The 21,182-nt window shown below is 41.4% G+C and overlaps 1 protein-coding gene across 2 annotated transcripts in view; it reads right to left on the bottom strand.

Moving 5' to 3' along the window:
• The window catches only part of CCNYL1 (cyclin Y like 1), a 70,821-nt gene that overhangs the window by 38,083 nt on the left and 11,556 nt on the right, over window positions 1–21,182 (bottom strand). The window contains exons 2-4 of one of the 2 annotated variants that reach the window (XM_056533405.1): window positions 13,741–13,815; window positions 6,703–6,737; window positions 3,785–3,885 (exon numbers count right to left, since the gene is read on the bottom strand). In XM_056533405.1, coding sequence (XP_056389380.1) covers window positions 3,785–3,885; window positions 6,703–6,737; window positions 13,741–13,815 — 211 coding nt within the window. The remainder of the gene's footprint in view (window positions 1–3,784; window positions 3,886–6,702; window positions 6,738–13,740; window positions 13,816–21,182) is intronic. The other variant, XM_056533406.1, reaches the window with a different exon arrangement.

Here is a 21,182-nt window from a genome sequence, read left to right as displayed (position 1 = left end):
AAAAATGTAAAATTTGGGGGAAAACCAGCATTTTAATGCAAAATTTTTTTTCTTCATTTACATATCAGACTTTAACAAAAAGTCGTCAAACACCTGTGAGGTGTGAAGGCTCACTGTACCCCTTGTTGCGTTCCTTGAGGGGTGTGGTTTCAAAAATAGTATGCCATGTGGTTTTTTTTCTTTTGCTGTCCTGGCACCATAGGGGCTTCCTAAATGCGACATGCCCTCCAAAAACAATTTCAGCAAAATTCGCTTTTCAAGTGCCAAATGTGACTCCTTTTCTGAGCATTGTAGTGCGCCAGCAGAGCACTTGACGTCCACACATGGGGTATTTCCATACTCAGAAGAGATGGAGTTACAAATTTTGGGGGGCATTTTGTCCTATTATCCCTTGTAAAACTTTAAAACTTGGGGGAAAACTAGCATTTTAGAGAAAAAAAAAAATCATTTACACATCCAACTTTAACAAAAAGTTGTGAAACACCTGTGGGGTGTCCAGGCTCACTGGACCCCTTGTTACATGCCTTGAGGGGTGTAGTTTCCAAAATAGCTTTGAGAGCTTCAAAGTTAAAAAATCCAAAATTTTATGAAAAAATTGAAAAATTTAGCAATTTTTCACCAAGAAACGATGCAAGTATCGACAAAATTTTACCACTAACATAAAGTAGAATATGTCACGAAAAAACTCTCTCGGAATCAGAATGAAAGGTAAAAACATCCCAGAGTTATTAATGCTTAAGTGAAAGTGGTCAGATGTTCAAAAAATGGCCGGGTCCTACAGTGAAAATTGGCTGGGTCCTTAAGGGGTTAAGGAAGAAGCCAATTTTGACCTTAAGGACCAGGTCAATTTTCGTTTTTGCACTTTCGTTTTTTCCCTCCTCCCCTTCGGAAAGTCATAACGCTTTAAATTTTGCACCTACAGACCCATATAAGGGCTTGTTTTTTGTGCCACCAATTATACTTTGTAATGACATCAATCATTTAATAACAGAATCTACCGCAAAAGCAAAAAAAATATATTTGTGGAATGCAATTAAAAAACGCCATTTTGTAATTTTGGGGGCTTCCCTTTCTACATGGTGCAATTTTATGTAAAAATTACACCATTTCTTTATTCTGTAGTTCTATGCAGTCACAAGGATACCCAATTTATGTAGGTTTTATTTTATTTTGCCACTTTAAAAAAATTATAAACTACATGCACCAAAATTGGTATGTTTAAAATGGTCATATTCTGACCCCTATAATTTTTTATTTTTCCACATATGGGGCAGTATGAGAGCTAATTTCTTGCTAGAGAATACTGCAAACATAGGGTCATGAGAGACCACACATAAGGTAGCAATGCATCATCACATGAAAATGGAGAAGTGTACAGTAGATATACTTATATGATGATATAGTGAAAGTGACACACTGATCTGGACAGCTGCGTACAGGTGACAATCTAGAATAGAAGATACACAAAAAGGTGTTACATCTGTCTACTTACTACATGGTGTAGGTATATGAGGGGACTGCAGACTCCGACGTAGAATAGGTCTAAAACGTTAACGGGATGTATAGATTAGTTGGATGGATTAATTAATTGTAGCTGAGAGGTGGGGGAGGGGGTGGGTGTGGTGGGTGGAGGGCAAGGGAAGGTTAGACGATAGTAGTAAGGATACATTATCTTTTGCATAGGTGTGCCCGGTAGACAAAGTTAGATGTGGAAGATGATCGTCATTCGGTAGCAACAAGGTCTAGGTAGACCTAGACCTTGTTGCTCCCGAATGACGATTATCTTCCACATCCAACTTTGTCTACCGGGCACACCTATGCAAAAGATAATGTATCCTTACTACTATCGTCTAACCTTCCCTCGCCCTCCCGCCCCCCCACCTCTCAGCTACAATTAATTAATCCATCCAACTAATCTATAAACCCCGTTAACGTTTTAGACCTATTCTAAATAAACGTGTCATCAAGCACCAGGACTAAAGGTAATTTCTACCTCTCAGCAGTCCCCACATATACCTACACCATGTAGTAAGTAGACAGATGTAACACCTTTTTGTGTATCTTCTATTCTAGATTGTCACCTGTACGCAGCTGTCCAGATCAGTGTGTCACTTTCACTATATCATCATATAAGTATATCTACTGTACACTTCTCCATTATCATGTGATGATGCATTGCTACCTTATGTGTGGTCTCTCATGACCCTATGTTTGCAGTATTCTCAAACTACAATCCCTGATGAGCTATCTGTAGCCACACGGATTAGCGAAACGCGTTGGATTAATGCTATCCCTGTCAAATGCATATTTGTACCTCTAATTATGCAACTGTGGGTCTGAAAAGTGAATACTACTATATACCCCTGGATACAACCTTCGGGTCTTGATATTGTACTGTATTTTACCACATGTATGTCTATTTTTGTAAGAGTACCAGTGCGTTATACACAATATAGTATACTGTATAATGGATCATATGGGCTAATGGCCAGGCTCGACTGCCCCTTGGCGACACAATACTATTGTTTGATTGTCCCCTCTGTAGCCTAGGGTCACTAGGAGGTTCCAGTGTAGGCCCAGGTCATAAGGATAGGGGACCTGCAGTATCGCCAGGCAGGGCCATTAGATAGGGATATACCAGTCTTCCCCTGTTCATCTATGATCCCATTTATACTATCTTTCTTTGTCAATGTAAATACTACTGGCCCGTACCAGTTGCTACACCAGTTGTAATTTAATGTTGTACTTTAATAAATATATTTGCATATGAAATATGTTGTTCTTGATTTGTGTGATGTTGTCTTAACATATTTCCTCTTACCCCAGATGAGTAACGTCTACACAAGTTAGGTCTATGCGCTCCTTATATTTTAATAGTTTGGACATTTATGCAAACGGAGATACCACATGATTATTTTTATTACTTTTTTTTATTTAAACAAAGGGAAAGGGGTGATTCAAACTTTTAATAGGGAAGGGGTTAATTCATTTTTATTCCTTTTTTTTTTGGCCCCGATAGGGGGCTATACCATGCAATATTCTGATTACATATACTGATCAATGCTATACCATAGCATAGATCATTGTTATCGGCACTCTGCTGCTCTAGGCTCAGGCTAAGAGCAGCAGTAGAACGGTCGGACGGCGAGGAGGCAGGTAAGGGCCCTCCTGCCATCCACTCAGCTGATCAGTACCTGCCGCTGTCTCGATTAGCACCACTGAGCTGGCACCGTTAACCCCGCATTTTAGACGCTGCCATCAACTCTGATCGCGGTGTCTGAAGGGTTAATGCCAGGCATCGGCTCCATCGGCGGTAACAGGTATTAGCCGTGGGTCCTGGCTGCCCGTAGCAACCGGGACCCACCAGGTTTAAACATTTCTTTCCTCGTGAGATTGATTTAAACCCTGTTAATGGGACCAGGGCATACAGGTACGCGCTCTGTCCTTAGGTACCAGGACGCAAGGGCATACCCTGTACGCTCTTCATCCTGGACGGGTAAAACAAAGAAAATGGAAATAAAGTACGCGCTACATGTCTTCACAAGTGATTGACTAACAATTAGTAGAGGTGTGTGCTTAGTGCATATTCTCCTGTCACATGACCAGGATGGACTTATGAAGTCAGTGAATATTATATAAATCTTTATTACAGTATTTTTTTTTTATAAACGTGAATAAAAAACATGTGCAATAATATAAAATATGTCTAGATTACATCCATCTGGAAGTGGTCTTTGGTATCATTCGCAATTCTGGATTTAATCGGTAACTTTCAATCACTCACCACTTTATTGTGCTTCTGAGGTTAGGCTGACTGACTGTGCTGTCATCTAAAAATATTGTGGAACATGAACTGTACTTCTTTGTAAGTTGTCCAGGAGAGACCTATGTAAAGGGAGAAAAGAAAAAAAACAAAAAAAACTTCAGCGTAGCTTTAGGGTAGAGTGACATGTGCCATATTATGCTACTGCGTATTTTCCTACATATTGAAGTCAATGGGTAGCAAAATTAGATGCATATTTTGCTACCGATTAACTTTAAAGGGGTACTCCGGTGGAAAAAAATGCCTTAAATCAACTGGTGGCAGAAAGTTAAACAGATTTGTAAATTTCTTCTATTAAAAAAATAAATAAATAAAATAAAAAATCTTAATGCTTACAGTACTTTGTAGAATACAGCAGCTGATAAGTTGTTCTTTTCTTTCAGACCACAGTGCTCTCTGCTGACACCTCTGTCCATGTGTGGAACTGTCCAGAGCAGGAGCAAATCCCCAACACAGACAGAGGTGTCTGCAGAGAGCACTGTGGTCAGACTAAAAAGAACAACAAAGAATTCAACTTTCTCTGTAGTATACAGCTGCTGATAAGTACTGGATAACATAAGTAATTTACAAATCTATTAAGCTTTCTGGAACCAGTTTTGAAAAAACAAAAAAAAAATAAAAAAAATTATATATATTATAATTCCCACATCGGGCAATACAATTCCCACAGTCGACAATTAATCCAGTTATCGAATTTAATAGATTTTATCGATTAGTCGTTGCAGTTCTAATTATTTATATATATATATATCTATATATATATATATTAGGGGTGTGAATCGCCAATAATTTGGCGATTCGAATCGCGATACCAGGGTGGCGATTCGATATATCGCGATATTCCCTATTAAAAGCTTGGGAAAACTTATTCTAGCTGAGAAAGAACAAGATCCCGCGAGAGTTGTCCTGTGAGTGCGTACGTTCTCCTTCCTGTTTGTTCTGAGTCTGTAGTCTCGCGGTAGCAGCCTGCGAGTGGGACAGAGCTGACAACAGGTACACTGCCAACTAGTGGTCAGGAGTTTAAGTGTTATAAAAAAAATTTGACAAACAGGACTGTGACTCAGTGAGTGAAATACAGTAAATGTTAATTATAATAATTTATTTTTAAAAATCGATTCTCAGAATTTTAAAATCGATTCAGTATTGCGGAACAAAAAATCGCGATAATCGCGCAAATTGATTTTTTCTTACATCCCTAATATTATATATATATATATATATATATATATATATATATATATATATATATATTATATATCTATATATATATCTATATATATATCTATATATATATCTATATATCTATCTATCTATATATATATATATTATATATCTATTATATATCTATCTATTATATATCTATTATATATCTATCTATATATCTATATCTATTATATATCTATATATCTCATATCTATATATCTCATATCTATATATCTCATATCTATATATCTATCTATATATCTATCTATATCTGCGCAAAAAAAAAGGAAAGCAGCACTCCGGGTGTAGATATGTACGGGTGCCTCCCATTGTTGATCTGGGTCAGAGATCCAAACTGGATATAGGAAGTAGAAACAGCGGCACTCCAGATAGGTGAAGAAAGTGGTGTGTCTCCAATGAGCGACGTTTCGGCTGGCTCACCCAGCCATTATCAGGCTTGATAATGGCTGCGTGAGCCGGCCGAAACGTCGCTCGTTGGAGTGAATAAAGACACCACTTTCTTCACCTATCTGGAGTGCCGCTGTTTCTACTTCCTATATCCAGTTTGGATCTCTGACCCAGATCAACAATGGGAGGCACCCGTACATATCTACAGCCGGAGTGCTGCTTTCCTTTTTTTTTTTTTTTGCGCATTATATATTATATATATATATATATAAATAATCAGAACTGCAACAACTAATCGATAAAATCTATTAAATTCGATAACTGGATTAATGCCACTGTTTCTACTATATATATATTTATATATATATATATATATATATATATATATATATATATATATATATTTTTTTTTTTTTTTATTAGAGCTGCAATGATAGATCGATAAAATCAATTAAATTCGATAACGGGATTCATTGTTGACTAATTCAGTTATCGAATAAACGCTCGATTCGTTGTCTGCTGCCAGTAGTGGGTCACTGTGGGAATTGAATCGCCCGATGCCCGGGACATGCAGTTCAGGGTGCTGGGCAGGTGAATTCTTCAGGCATTTAGCCCTGCTTCGGGCAAGCAGGGCCAAATGCCTAAGGAATTCACATATAATGGGGCAATCGGTTTTGTCCATTACTGGGTAGGAAAATATGCAGCAGCAAACAACGAAATATGCACGTGTGACCTTAACCAAAGCTTGGTATTCATTTTATCAACAAATTCTTCTGTAAAGTAAAAGCTGAGCTCAGGTTGCTATGGGCAAAAAGTTCTCTTTTAGAAGTAAATCAGTTCCAATGTAACGTGCATAAAATGAACATTTTTAGCAGTATAATAAATATGTTTCATAAATAAAAGTTATTACATAAAACGTGGGGTGTATGTGTGCGAGCGGCGCTCATTTTACACATCACCGTCGGGCTCTACAGCAATACAACACTATGGAATCATATAGTTCCGGCACAAATACAAACTTTGGCACAGTAATCTGTAATGCAATATATCAGACCTTGTGAACTTCCTTTTATTTTTATTATGTCTGAACATTCAGGCCTCACAGGACCTCCACAGCTGATTGACGGAGTATCTAACAAGCTTGCATTAAGAAATTCAATAACCAATATTGAGGAGGAGAAAGGCCAGAGATAAACTTGGGGAAATAGAAGGAAACATGCTCTGGTGTCATTAAAGTGACAATAAATCAGCAGGTGAAGTCTACTTACATGATTTATATGGTTACTCTTCCTCTTTTCTCTCACTGTTAAACAATAAATAAATGAATACATAAATTATTCGTTTTGCAGTAGAAATGGGAACTTTTTTTACTGAAACTAAAAATAAAGCAGTAATACAAAAAAGGCATGGCCCCATAGAGCAGAAAGGGATCTCTGCACCTCATACAGAGAAGTGGCTTCACATTGTTTCAGATTACCTGGTGGGTGCCATCTTGCTCTATTAGCATGATGTGTACAACCTGCCAGCATACACACAATCACACCTGTAGCTTTAAAATATTTGTTTAGCTGGCAGAACTGCCCTCCCCTACCTACAACCAGCTCCTTCCAGACAACAAAACAGTACGGGCAGGAAATGTATTTACCGTATTTACATTCCAACTCTGAACTCAAGAAATATCCCGCATCGTCCCCTCAACAAATACAGAGTTTCCACAAAATAAAAATAAAAAACAACTCCCTTAAGGGAGAAAAAAATTTATAAAAAATGAAAAAAAAATTAAAATAAAAAAACGGAAATCTCCTCCACTTAAAATAAAAATTCTACATTTCAATGAAGAGGAACTTTTAATAACGTCAAGAGAGTTAGAAAATGGCAATTGAAGGAGAAGCACAGGTGCACCGGCACTACAACAACCACAATGCCCTTAGATGCACAGAGAATGGGCCGATGATACAGTGACTACAAGTAGGTATGTATCTCTAGGTGGTGCAGACTATGAAACAAGGAGCGAATATCCTTAGTTATACAAGAGAAGAGAAGTCGCACTCACCCAGTTCGATGCAAGAATCAAATCCTTTTATTTAACACCAGCAGTGGATGACCGGATAAAAAGTCACTGACACGCGGGGAGCGAGGGCGCACGCCCTCGCTCCCCGCGTGTCAGTGACTTTTTATCCTGTCATCCACTGCTGGTGTTGAATAAAAGGATTTGATTCTTGCATCGAACTGGGTGAGTGCGACTTCTCTTCTCTTGTATAACTAAAGAGTTAGAAAATGTTTTGATGATAGGAGTTATGCCATTTTATAAAGTAATGTGAACGGAATCTCAGCTTGCAGAATGCCGCTGGCGGAGATTCCATCTGGCGGCCACAACTCAAATACTTCAGCCGTAGGCCCGCGCGGCCCTGCGCTGTCACCATAGATGGCAATGTATGGCACGCGGACGCACCAAAGAATTCGCAAAGAATTGGCTGCTTCTGAAATTCCTCAGTGGGAAGGGGTCTCGTGGAAGACCCATTCACACAGATAATGTTCACCGCACGTAATTGCATAATTATGCAGGAATCACCCAGTGTGAACATACCCTAATAGGACATCCAACCTCTGGGACCCCCAATCCTGAAGCCAGCCACACATACAAGATGTGTATACAGGGCCATAGAATCAGCTTATGTGTGTGTGGATCAGGCAAGTTGAATTTCAGCAGCCAAACTTTTATTCTGAGAGAGATAAGTCATTTCCAGGAGTCTGGCAGTGGTTTACCCCCACTAGAGATGAGCGAATTTAAAGTGATTCCATACAAACTTCTCGGCTCGGCAGTTGCTGATTTTAGCCTGCATAAATTAGTTCAGCTTTCAGGTGCTCCGGTGGCCGGAGACTCTCTCCTAGGACTGTACCCATCTTTTCCAGCCCACCGGAGCACCTGAAAGCTGAACTAATTTATGCAGGCTAAAATCAGCAACTGCCGAGCAGAGAAGTTTGTGACAAATCGAGTCACTGTAACTTCGCTTATCTCTACCCCCCAACCATTCCATTCAGAGCACATGACGGTTCATATGTACGGGGGAAGGATGATAGGTAGGAAAAGCTTTCAGATGAATAAGCATTTGTCTTGCAAGCTATGTGTATAGCTACATCTCAGGTCCATGGAGTCTCACACTGGCTCAGGGACCTAAAAGGTCTCCTCACAACTACTTGTGGAAAAGGTGGCATCCTGCGACAGTTCCATGTTCAAAGAGGTCCTCAGCAGCTATCAAATGGATTCATTTCCATCACCATTTTCATACAGTACAGGAAGAAGGAGGACAAGTTGTACTCTTATCATATCTATATATATATATATAAAACTCAACTTGTGTGTGTTAGGACGGGACGGGATATGAGGACGAGATAGGAGGTCGGGATATGAGGTCGGGATATGACAACAATATATGAGGACGGGATTTGAAGTCAAAACCTTCCTCCTTTGTTGATTTTCCTCCCCAACAAGGATTAGGAAGGAAAAACCGGACAACGCCGGGTACTCAGCTAGTGTATTATAAAACCAGAGAAAAAAAATAATAAGTTGGATTGCGCATTATCAGTAAAACTAACATGGTAACTTTATTATATGGATCAGTACGATGCCAATGCTAACAAGCTTGGATAATTAACATACAAAAGAAACACAAATCTGTTCCTTGCAGTGTTCGGATACCTATAACTCTTTTTTGTAGTTTTTAACAGTACCACTTGTGTCCAATTTTTTTTCTGGAATGTAACCAATAATCAGGCTTTTAAGGGGTATTCCAGCTTTATATATCTTGTCCCCTTATCCAAAGGATAGGGGATAAGATGTATGATCACAGGGGTCCCACCGCTGGGACCCCAGCGATCTCTGTGCAGCCCCCAGCATTCTGTGCCAGACGCTGCCTCCGAGATGTGACGTCACGGCCTCTCCCATAGGCAAGAATGGAGGGGGCGTGGCACCATGAGGGGCGTGGCCATGAAGTCACGTCTTGGAGGCAGCACCCGGGACAGAATGCTGAGGGCTGCACAGAGATTATGGGGTCCCAGCAGCGGGACCCCTGTGATCATACATCTTATTCCCTGTCCTTTGGATAGGGGGCAAGATGTATAAAGCCGGAATATCCCTTTAACAAATCGCAGAGCTCACACAGGAAACCATAGAAAAAAAAAAAAAAAGCAAGCACAATTTTTAATAAACAACTAAGGAGAAAATAATTTTTGCACCACAGAATGTACAAAGCAAGAATAAATACCTTACAAAAGGCAAACTGAATTGAATTATATGCTTTTGACACTTCCCACCAGATAACCTTTTTAAAACGAAAATGTTCTCTGTTGTAAAGTTTTTTTCCTCAAAACTATGCCCATTGTATGGCATATAAAATAAAAAAAACCTTTACTCACCTCCAGCACTCCCACGGTGCCCATGGTGCTTCCTGAGTTGCAGTGTGACATGTGGGGCGCAGCGATGTCCTGTCTCCTGCTGCAGCAACGAAAAACTGTCACATGGAGGGACGGGAGGAGAACCCCAAGGGCACAGCAGTGCAGAGTGCTGGAGGTAAGGTTTGATTGTTTTTTATCCCACACAAAGTGCATAGCTTTAAAAGCTCCCCTCCTCCCACCGGATTAACCAAATAGTGTCTATTCCCACATACAGTATCCTGCGCATATCTGAGGCGCAGGATTTGCAGCTGCGTTCAGTTATTTAGTTTACTTTGAAATTTGCAGCATCAAATCCTACGCAGGATACTGTACATGTGAATACACCCTTAGGGTCTATTCACATGTACAGTATTCTGTGCAGATTTGGTGCGCAGGATTTTCTGCTGTAGATTTCAATGTAAATTTAACACAGCTTGAAATCCTGCGCATCACATCTGCGCAGAATACTGTATGTGTGAATAGACCCTTAAAGAGACCATTGTCACAGTGAAAATACAGTTCAATGTGTGACCTGCATATTACAGAAGGAGATGGCACACTCATTTTTGAGGTTGGATGAAGCAGCAGTGTGCACGTCCAACCACTGCTCCATCTAACCAAAAGGGCGTCATAGGGTTCCCACCTATTAGATACTTACAGGTGACCGTGCTGTTTGTGTTAAAATACATTGGGAGACATTTGTCATTAATAGTGTACCCTACTCTTTATTTACCAGTCTTTTTCCTTCTAACTTATTGCTTAGCAGCATGTAATGTATCATCTGTGTGTACCTTAGATAATGAATTCCCCACGGCTGTGCACTTTTGTTTGTTTTGTGCAGGGTAGAGAGGTTTTGTACATGTGCTTTTGGTATGCGTACTTTTGAGCCTAGAAATCGGGGTTAGCGCAATATTTTGCGACTTATTACAAATGTTGCATATGTTAAATAAGGGTGCAGTGCATGACAATCAGAAAATGGCGTACTGCTATGCAAAACGCTAGGAAACACCTATTCAAAAAGTCGCATATAAGTCGCTAAATTTACATATGCGACATTCAAGCGCCAAGGATAGATTGAAAAAAACATCTATATTGAATGATAAATGTCCTCCATTGTGGTTAAAATACAGTCCAGTCTGCAGAATATTATGGAGCAGGAGGAGCTGAGCAGACTGATGGCAAGTTATTCATGAGCTTTAACATAACTACACAGTTGTTCATTTAAATCTCTGCTCATAAAGGGGATATTCCAGTGAATTATTTTTTTTTTTCATATCAACTGGCTTCAGAAAGTTAAACAGATTTGTAAATTTTTTCTATAAAAAAATATCTTAATCCTTTCAGTACTTAGCTGCTGAAGTTGAGTTATTTTCTGTCTGACCCCAGTGCTCTCTGCTGACACCTCTCTGTGTGTCTCAGGAACTGTCCAGAGCAGGAGAGGTTTGCTATGGGGATTTGCTGCTACTCTGGACAGTTCCTTAGACCAGTGTTTCTTAACTGGTGTGCCTCCAGCTGTTGCAAAACTACAACTCCCAGCATGCCCGGACAGCAAGGGCTACTTTTACAACAGCTGGAGGCACACCAGTTGGGAAACACTGCCTTAGACAGACAGAGGTGTCTGCAGAGAGCACTGTTGTCAGACAGAAAACAACTCGGCTTCAGCAGCAGGTAAGTGCTGAAAGGATTAAGATTTTTTTAATAGAAGTAATTTATAAATCTGTAACTTTCTGCCAACAGTTGATATGAAAAAAATAGTTTTTCACTGTGATACCCCTTTAAGTGGCCCTTCTCCGTGACTGACATCTTACTGCTGCATGCAATAGATAGAAAGGAAGGCTATTATGAAGTAGGACCCCGTTCTTGTCATACTCTATGTAGAAAAGGATAGCTATTGACACTTGCAATGTGACACAGTTTACTAGTAATGCCAATTGTAAGAGTATTGGGTACTTCATATACTTGTTTCATTCTGTTTTACTGTAATCCCCCCCCCCCAACCACTAAAACCCATCAATCGCAATCTGTGTTTGACAGTTACTGTTATCAGCATGCTCTAACTGGTTTTATGGTAGAAAACAAGTTGGTTACAAGGTCAAATACAGGGATTTTTTATTTATTTATTTTAAATAGATCTGACAACCTTGGATTGACCACACTAAGCTTATTTATCAGCTTCCTCAATTACCTGGCTTAAATGGGCGATGTCAGACACAGAAATGTTTGATATGTTGTAAATAGAGATGAGCGAACTTACAGTAAATTCGATTTGTCACGAACTTCTCGGCTCGGCAGTTGATGACTTCTCCTGCGTAAATTAGTTCAGCTTTCAGGTGCTCCCGTGGGCTGGAAAAGGTGGATACATTCCTAGGAGACTAATTTATATGTATGAAAACTGAACTAATTTATGCAGGAAAAGTCATCAACTGCCGAGCCGAGAAGTTCGTGACGAATCGAATTTACTGTAAGTTCGTTCATCTCTAGTTGTAAAGCATGCAAAACCAATAGGTTTTGCAATTGCTTTTATTAGAAAATTTTCAGTATTTCATACTGTAAAAAATAGCCAAACAACTGCCCCCCCTGCCTGCTTGGACACATACTAGTCCTGCTGTGTCCATGCATCATCACCTATGTCATGGACACACTTCCTTGATTGACAGCTGTGAGTCCAACCATCAGCATATGGCAGTTAAGTGTTAGGCTAGGTTCAGACTACGGAATCTCCAGGCAGAAAATTTCCGCCTGGAGATTCCGAGTGCGGCCAGCGCTGACTGAATCAGTCGGCGCTAGGACCGTGCGAACACTGCAGTCTCCAAGAGCAACGCCTTTCTTCAGGCGGAAATTTCCAAGCGGATTTTCCGTTCACAAATTCCGCAGTGTGAATTTGTGAACGGAAAACCATTCACTACACTATGAAATTGCAGGCGGAAATTCCGCTTGCTCAAATGTAAAGCGAAATTGCAGGTGGAAATTCCGTAGTCTGAACCTAGCCTTAGAGGAGCTGTGATTGGATGAGGCTGGAAACACCCCCTTCAGTACTCCAGTCCAAAGTCTGTGCATAAAATGGGGGAAAATGTGCTCTTGAGCTTTTTTAATCACAAAAAAAAAAAAAATATGACGTTTTCTATGTTTTAACAAAGCATATTAGAAATATACAAATGCAATAGCAAAAATGTACCCTTTAAATCTATACTTGCACCTTGTTTACAAAAGTTGGCACTCTTACCTATCCATAACCCCCTATTTTTAATTTAGCTTTCCGCTCCCTTAGTCTAAACCTCTTCTCCTCCCTCCCTTTTTCTTAAAATGTGTCCTGCTGGGCTTTAGTTTATTCCCTTGACATCTTCTGCAATAAATCCATACATGACCACGCCAATTCTTAAGGTCAAGGAATTACATTTCCATCCCAATGCCATTCTTTTGCCTTAAAGGGGTATTCCGGCCAAAGTCTGTCTCCGTGCAGCATTCTATTCATAAATGACGTCACGAGGGGGCGTGGCGTGACATCACCAGTGCCGGAAACAGAGGTTTCTGAGACTGGAGCAGCAGCCCCGCATGTGGGTGCTGCACAGAGATCGCGGGAGCCCCGCCCCCCCCCCCCCGCCCCGGAGTTCAGATATCTAATCCCCTATCCAAAGGAGATGCCTTTGGCCGGAATACCCCTTTAATTTGCTTTCTCCTTACTCAAGTCAGTTTACTAATCTTTAATGTACCCATCAATATATATTGCGATACACATGTACAAAATGCAACATTTTTTTTTTGCTTGTAAACTACGGTGCTCTTTATTTGAAAACGCAGGTGAAAATATACCCAAAGCAATTTAAACAGACAGTTTAGGATACAAAGAGGTTTCTGCATATAGCTTAACTCACCATCAGTCTGGGACTTACTGAGGAATATTGTGCTTGCTCTTGCATGATCAGAAGGATTAGATTCAGAGGCAAGTTCTAAAATAAAATAAAAATATTTAGAAGAACAAAATGTAAAGTCTCTAATATAACTAGCAGTATAAGTACAAGACAAAGATTTCTATTAAAATGTCATTATGTGCTGACAAGCTAGTCATACTGTACTGTATAAATGATAGCAGTGCTATTACATGCCAATAGTTGTTTAGGTTTCCCCCCACACCATATTACACACCCAGGGGTCTGGTGGCAGGCAGCAGACACTGGACACACATGGGATTAGAGCCACCACCAAAATTCAATGCCAACGTTATGATCAAAGGACTTTGCAGTAATCGCGAGCGCTGATCATTGGGATTCGATTGTTTATTGCAATAAATAGTGCAGCCCTAGTGCAAACTGTACCGGATTTTTATTGCCACCAGTGGGCGCAAGTCACTTTGTAACTCATACAAGTCTTCCATAAAGGATGCTGGTAATCACATCTTATATCATCCATTAATAGGCTCTCCCCATGTTTGCGAGGGTTTCCCCAGAAGTATAAGCGCTCTGATGCAGTAAAACACTGCTATCCTATTAAATGCGCATGTTATCTGTCCACGGAGAGGCACAGGCCCTGTAGACTTGAATGGTCCAAATGTAGTCATCTAGCGACCACCTTTTGGTCATTTTCTGAATATATATGTGCATTTAGACTCGCAGAAAAACTGTTTTGGTCCATGACAAAACTTGTATACGCTTGGAAAATTACCTGAACGTAGTCACATTTTGGCCATTAAAGTCTACATCGACCAACCCATTTAATGGAATGCATACAATAACTATGCAACGAGAGGAGACTAGTGATGTGAGCCTCCTGTGCAAAAAATACTGACCACCATTAGCGAAACCTGATGGACACTTGGCGTGTCAGTATCAGTCATGTAACACATCTGGCATTTGATTTTTGTTGTTGTACTTCTCATATGATGGAGCAGAACAAAATAAATAAAGACCATGATGTTAATACAGCATTACCATTTATTTTGTGCATTTTGAAAATCCCAATAGAAGGTGGATACTATCCAACCTAAGCTTAAACCTAAAAAGCTATTTTATACACTGCTCAAAAAAAAAGGGAACACAAACAACACAATGTAACTCCAAGTCAATCACACTTCTGTGAAATCACACTGTCCACTCAGGAAGAAACACTGATTGAGTTTAGCTCATCAAGGATGGCACATCAATGTGAGCTGAGGCAAGAAGGGTTTCTGTGTCCGTCAGCATAGTGTCCAGAGCATGGAGGCGCTACCAGGAGACAGGCCAGTACATCAGAAGATGTGGAGGAGGCTGTAGGAGGGCAACAACCCAGCAGTAGGACCGCTACCTCCACCTTTGTGCAAGGAGGCGTAGGAGGAGCACTGCCAGAGCCCTGCAAAATTACTTCCAGCAGGCCACAAATGTGCATATGTCCACTCAGTCAGAAACAGGCTCCATGAGGGTGGTATGAGGGCCCGATGTCCACAGGTAGGGGTTGTGCTTACAGCCTAACACCGTGCAGGACGTTTGGCATTTGCCAGAGAACACCAAGATTGACAAATTCGCCACTGGCGCCCTGTGCTCTTCACAGATGAAAGCAGGTTCACATCGAGCACGTGACAGAGTCAGGAGATGCTGAGGAGAACGTTCTGCTGCCTGCAACATCCTCCAGCATGACCAGTTTGGCGGTGGGTCAGTAATTGTGTTGGGTGGCATTTCTTTGGGGGGCCGCACTACCCTCCATGTGCTTGCCAGAGGTAGCCTGACTGCCATTAGGTAACGAGATGAGATCCTCAGACCTCTTGTGAGACCATATGCTGGTGAGGTTGACCCAGGGTTCCTTCTAATGAAAGACAATGCTAGACCTCATGTGGCTGGAGTGTATGAGCAGTTCCTGCAAGAGGAAAGCATTGATGCTGTGTACTGGCCCACCCGTTCCCCAGACCTGAATCCAATCGAGTACATCTTTGACATCATGTCTGGCTCCATCCACCAACACCACAAACTGTCCAGGAGCACCACCTCATCAGGAGCATCCCCAGGCGTTGTAGGGAGGTCATACGGGCACGTGGAGGCCACACACACTACTGTGCCTCATTTAAGGACATTACCTCAAAGTTGGATCAGCCTGTAGTGTGGTTTTCCACTTTGATTTTGAGTGTGACTCCATATCCAGACCTCCATGGGTTAATACATTTGATTTCCATTGATAATTTTTGTGCGATTTTGTTGTCAGCACATTCAACTATGTAAAGATGAAAGTATTTCATACGATTAGTTCATTCATTCAGATCTAGGATGTGTTATAGTGTTCCCTTTATTTTTATTTGAGCAGTGTAGTTTATAATGAACTAGCTGAGTACCCGGCATTGCCCGGCTTTTCCATCCTAATCTTTGTTGATTTTCCTCCCCAACAAAGGAGGAAGCTTTTGACTTTATAGCCCATCCTCATATTGTTGTTATATCCCGACCTTATATCCTGTTATTAATAACGGCCGTTATTTTGTGATGGAAGATAGTAACGGGAGAAATAGATCATGAACTATTCCTCCCGTTACTATCTTCCGTAACAAAATAACGTCCGTTATTAATAACGGACTATAAACGGGTTAAAATGGCTATTAGAAAAATCCCATAGACTATAATGGGGTTTTCTAACGGCTGTATAGGATTTTGTAACTGCCGTTTTCAGCTGATTTTCAGATGGAACTTTATACGGATCTTTAAAACGGGCTCATTTTGTAGTGTGAAAGAAGCCTAAGAGAAATCCCCCCTAGTCCTTTCTGGGTGACCAGTAGTGTTTGTAGTTTCTTGAGGCACCTTTCCACGATTGCCTTTAAGATGCCCTCATGTTACCTACTACAGTAGTAGCTGAGAAAACCACAAAAAAAAAAATCTAACTAACTAGAGGAGAAAAAAAAAAAAAAAGAACAAGGCTATAGGCATTAGTGATAACCTTGGGGACTGACCTGCTGACCAACTAAAGATTAGCATTAGTCACATGAGGTGTGGTATTTGATAAATAGCGTGTTTTGTCCGATTTTTTTTTTTTTTTTTTACACGTCCTTCACATCACGGTGACCGAGACCTTTTATTTGCTAAAAAATAAATACATGGAACTTGGATCCTGATAAGTAAATTGTTGAGATACTGGCTGCAACATAGATAGAGTAAGTGTGTGCGCACATATACTTTAAATACTGCTTCCTCTAATGCAGCGGTCTTCAAACTGTGGCCCTCCAGATGTTGCAAAACTACAACTCCCAGCATGCCCGGACAGCCAAAGGCTGTCCGGGCATGCTGGGAATTGTAGTTTTGCAACATCTGGAGGGCCACAGTTTGAAGACCACTGCTCTAATGCCACAAATAAGTTCCCTTCTATAAGTCTCAGCACTTCTAAAAGGTAGTGACCACAGTAATGTCACATTTTAGGGAATTTAGCCTTTACTATTGATCATGAAGGTTCTGGTCTGTTGGAAACCTCTTGAGGAATGACTTCCGTATTCCTTTAAAGTACACCCGAAACAAATGTACCTAGCACCTACATAAAGGGGGTAATTTATCATGTCTGTGTCTGGCATCCACTTCTTGCATAATTTTGCAGTGGAAAACTATGAAAGCTCAGAGCTGGCCTAGATTTCTAAAGCTGCAACATAGGGTCGGCTCACATGCGACTGGATTTCTCAAGAGGCGTACACCTTTAGATAAATCAAGTACTGGTGGGTGGTTTACTTTAGCCTGGTGTATGAAATGCCCCTAAAAACAAATAAGTCTAAACCAGCAGAAATCTCTAAAATTGCTCCCTTTGCAGAAATTCAAGCTAGCACCATTAAAGGGACAAAACAAGGTGCATTAAAACTCAAAGAACCATCTGCAATGTATGAATAAGCTTGTGTGTGGGGAGATTGGGCGAGATGGTAGTCAGTGTAACAAACATGAGGCCAGTAGCTACTGAAGGTGTATAGCCAACTTAAGTTTAGGCCAACTATCGGGTAACTTGAACTGAGCCAGAATTTTGGCGAGTCATATTGTGGCATACACCACATATACCTCTTGTCAGACTGTGGGGAAAAATATCTATATGTGGCACCAGAATTCTGGCCCATTTGCAAATCTCCACAAGAGATCGGAAGGTGTTGTGTGCTGTATAGCATCAAGCTTTAAGCAGTAGATCCTTTAAAGTGGTGTTCATCCAATCTTCACATATACATTCACCATGTATGCCAGGAAGCGCTGCCGGTGGGCATCACCAACCTAGGGCAGTAGCATAATCCTACTGTATAGACACAGTTGTATGTGTTACCCAAAGAACTTCACTGGCCTTTTTTTTTGTGGAATTGGGAGGGGGATAGGGGGGGGGGGGGGATCTACGTTAGTGACCTGTGTTTTTCCAGCAAATGCTCAAATGAATTGAGATCTAGGGGCCAAGTCAGCACCTTCTCTTTGTATACATTTAGCAATTATAGGAGGAACTTGACAAAGGGGATCGGACTGGGATGACTGCTGATATCTATGAGACCCCCCCATGTCGGCGGTCCTGAGACCCCCCCATGTCGGCGATCGCCACAAATCTGAGTTGACTGGTGATTTTGGGCCAATTGGGTCACTAGTAACCCGTATGCCTGGAAAGTAACAGTGATTGGAGCTGTCAAAGACAGCTCCGGCCATGCTAAAGGATAGGAGCAAGGTGGCAGTGGTGCCAGCTTCTCCTATCCCCTGCCATTGGTCGGTCAGGACTAACCGACCAATGACAGTTGGGGGCGGGGGGTGTTGAAGTTCATTTCCCCCGATCTGCCCACCAATCGAAGTCCGGGCAGAGGGGGGGGGGGGGGGAGGGGGGGGCGGGGGGGGGGGGACCAGTGCGGCGGCGGCAGCAGAGACATCGAGCGGCAGAGAAGGCTGAAGTAAAGATCGCTGGTAAGTCATCTTCACTGTGGACTTCTATAAATTGCAAAACTACAACTCCCAGCATGGCCAGACAGCCAAAGGTTGTCTGGGCATGCTGGTAGTTGTAATTTTGCAACATCTGAAGTGGGACAGTCTGGAGACCACTATACAGTGGTTTCCAAACTCTAGCCCTCCAGATGTTGCAAAACTACAGACAGCCAGGGATGCTGGGCGGTGTAGTTCTGCAATATCTGGCCCTTCAGATGTTGCAGAACTACAACTCAGAGCTTGCCAGGACAGTCTAGGCATGGTTGTAGTTGTAGTTTTGCAACATCTGGAGGGCTACAGTTTGGAGACCACTACTTAGCAGTCTCCAAACTGTTCTTCCCCAGTTGTTGCATAACCACAACTCCTAGCATGCCTTTCAGCTGTCAGTGCATGTTGGGAGTTGTAGTTTGGCAACAGCTGTAGGCACACTGATTGGGAAACACTGAGCTAGAGTCTGTTTATTAACATAGGGATTCCAACCAGTGTGCCTCCAGCCGTTGCAAAACTACAACTCCCAGAATGCACTTACAGACCATACATGCTGGGAGTTGTAGTTTTGCAACAGCTGGAGGTACACGGGTTGGAATCACTGAGCTAGAGTCTGTTTCCTAACTCAGTGGTTCCCCACCAGTGTGCCTACAGCTGTTGCAGAACTACAAATACCAGCATGTACGGTCTGTCAGTGCATGCTGGGAGTTGTAGTTTTGCAACAGCTGAAGGTTTGGGGCGCCCGCCCTCCCATGTGAATGTAAAGGGTACATTCACATGGGCGGGGGTTTACAGTGGGTTTCCTTCTACAAGTTTGAGCTGCCGCAGCTCAAACTCCCAGCAGAAAACTCACTGTGAACCCCTGCCAGTGTGAATATACCCTAAAAACACTACCACAAAATAAAAAGTAAAACACTACATACAACCCCTTACACTGTCCCCCCTTCTACCCCAATAAAAAAACGTCTCATACGGCAGTGTTTCCTAAACAGAGCCTCCCACTGTTGTAAAACAACAACTCCCAGTATTGCCGGACAGCCATTGACTGTCCTGACAGGTTGGGAGTTTTGGAACAGCTGGAGGAACCCTGTTTGGTAAACACTGCCGTAGGGATTTGGTGGAGACAAGCACCATCTTTGTATCCGGGTCCACCCCTATTGCAAATCCCCAATTTAGGCCTCAAATGCGCATGGTGCTCTCTCACTTCAGAGCCCTGTTTTTCAAATAAACAGTTTAGTGCCACATATGGGATATTTCAAAACTCGGGAGAAATTGCATTACATTTTTTTTTTTTTTGGGGGGGGGGGGGGGGGCTTTTTCTCCTTTTAGACCATAGGAAAAGGAAAAGTTAAGGGCTACACCAAATAAAAAATGTTACACTAACCTGCTGGTGTTACCCCATACTTTCCATTTTCACAAGAGGTAAAAAGGAGAAAAAGACCAGCAAAATTTGTAACGCAATTTCTTCCGAGTACGGAAGATGCTCTGCGCACACACACAACATGGCTCAGGAGTGAGAGCGCACCATGTACATTTGAGGTCTAAATTGGCGATTTGCACAGAGGTGGCTGATAGTTACAGCAGTTGTGACATAAACGCAAAAAAAAATTCCCACATGTGACCCCATTTTGGAAACTACACCCCTCACGGAATGTAATAAGGGGTATAGTGAAATTTAACACCCCACAGATGTCTGACAGATTTTTTGAACAGTCGTCCGTAAAAATGAAAAAAAAAAAATGTTGTTTTCTCATTTGCACAGCCCACTGTACCAAAGGTCTGTCAAACACCAGTGGGGCTGCACCTCGTTACATTCCGTGAGAGGTGTAGTTTCCAAAATAGGGTCACATGTGGGGGGGTCCACTGTTCTGGCACCATGGGGGCTCTGTAAACACACATGGCAAATTAAAGTTTTTATTTTTACGTCCCACTTTAATGAAAGTTCGTCAATCACCTGTGGGGTGTTAAGGCTCACTTTACCCCTTGTTACGTTACTTGAGGGGAGTAGATTCCAAAATAGTGTGCCATGTGTTTTTTTTTTTTTCTCTTTATTAAGCCACAATTCTTCATTTTATACATACAATATGCAATATTTATAGTTTCCTAACAAACAACAGCCTCTTAATAATAAAATAAGATGGATACAACAATGTCCTTATTGTCTACCCATACAAATCTCAGTATAATCCCACAAGTAGTCCCTGAATGCCTCGGGAGAAGAAAAAAAAAGAAGAAATTAATAAAAGAATAAGGCCCCTCTCCACTCCGTTCCCTCCAGTCATCTCTCAAACAACGTTTTGGCAGCCAGTCCCTTACACCTTGAATCTTTCAAGCTCTTATTCAGATTTATTATAGAAAAAATTTAGAAAGTTATTTATTTTATTCACGACTTATCAAACAAGTTTTAATCACAAGAAAGGGAATTTATTATAAATTTCTTTTATAAAAGTTTTATTCTTTTT

The sequence above is a fragment of the Hyla sarda genome, chromosome 8, assembly GCF_029499605.1.
Source record: "Hyla sarda isolate aHylSar1 chromosome 8, aHylSar1.hap1, whole genome shotgun sequence".
NCBI classification, from domain to species: Eukaryota; Metazoa; Chordata; class Amphibia; order Anura; family Hylidae; genus Hyla; species Hyla sarda.
Note: the sequence above shows the minus strand (reverse complement) of the source record. Positions and strands in the feature narration are given on the sequence as shown.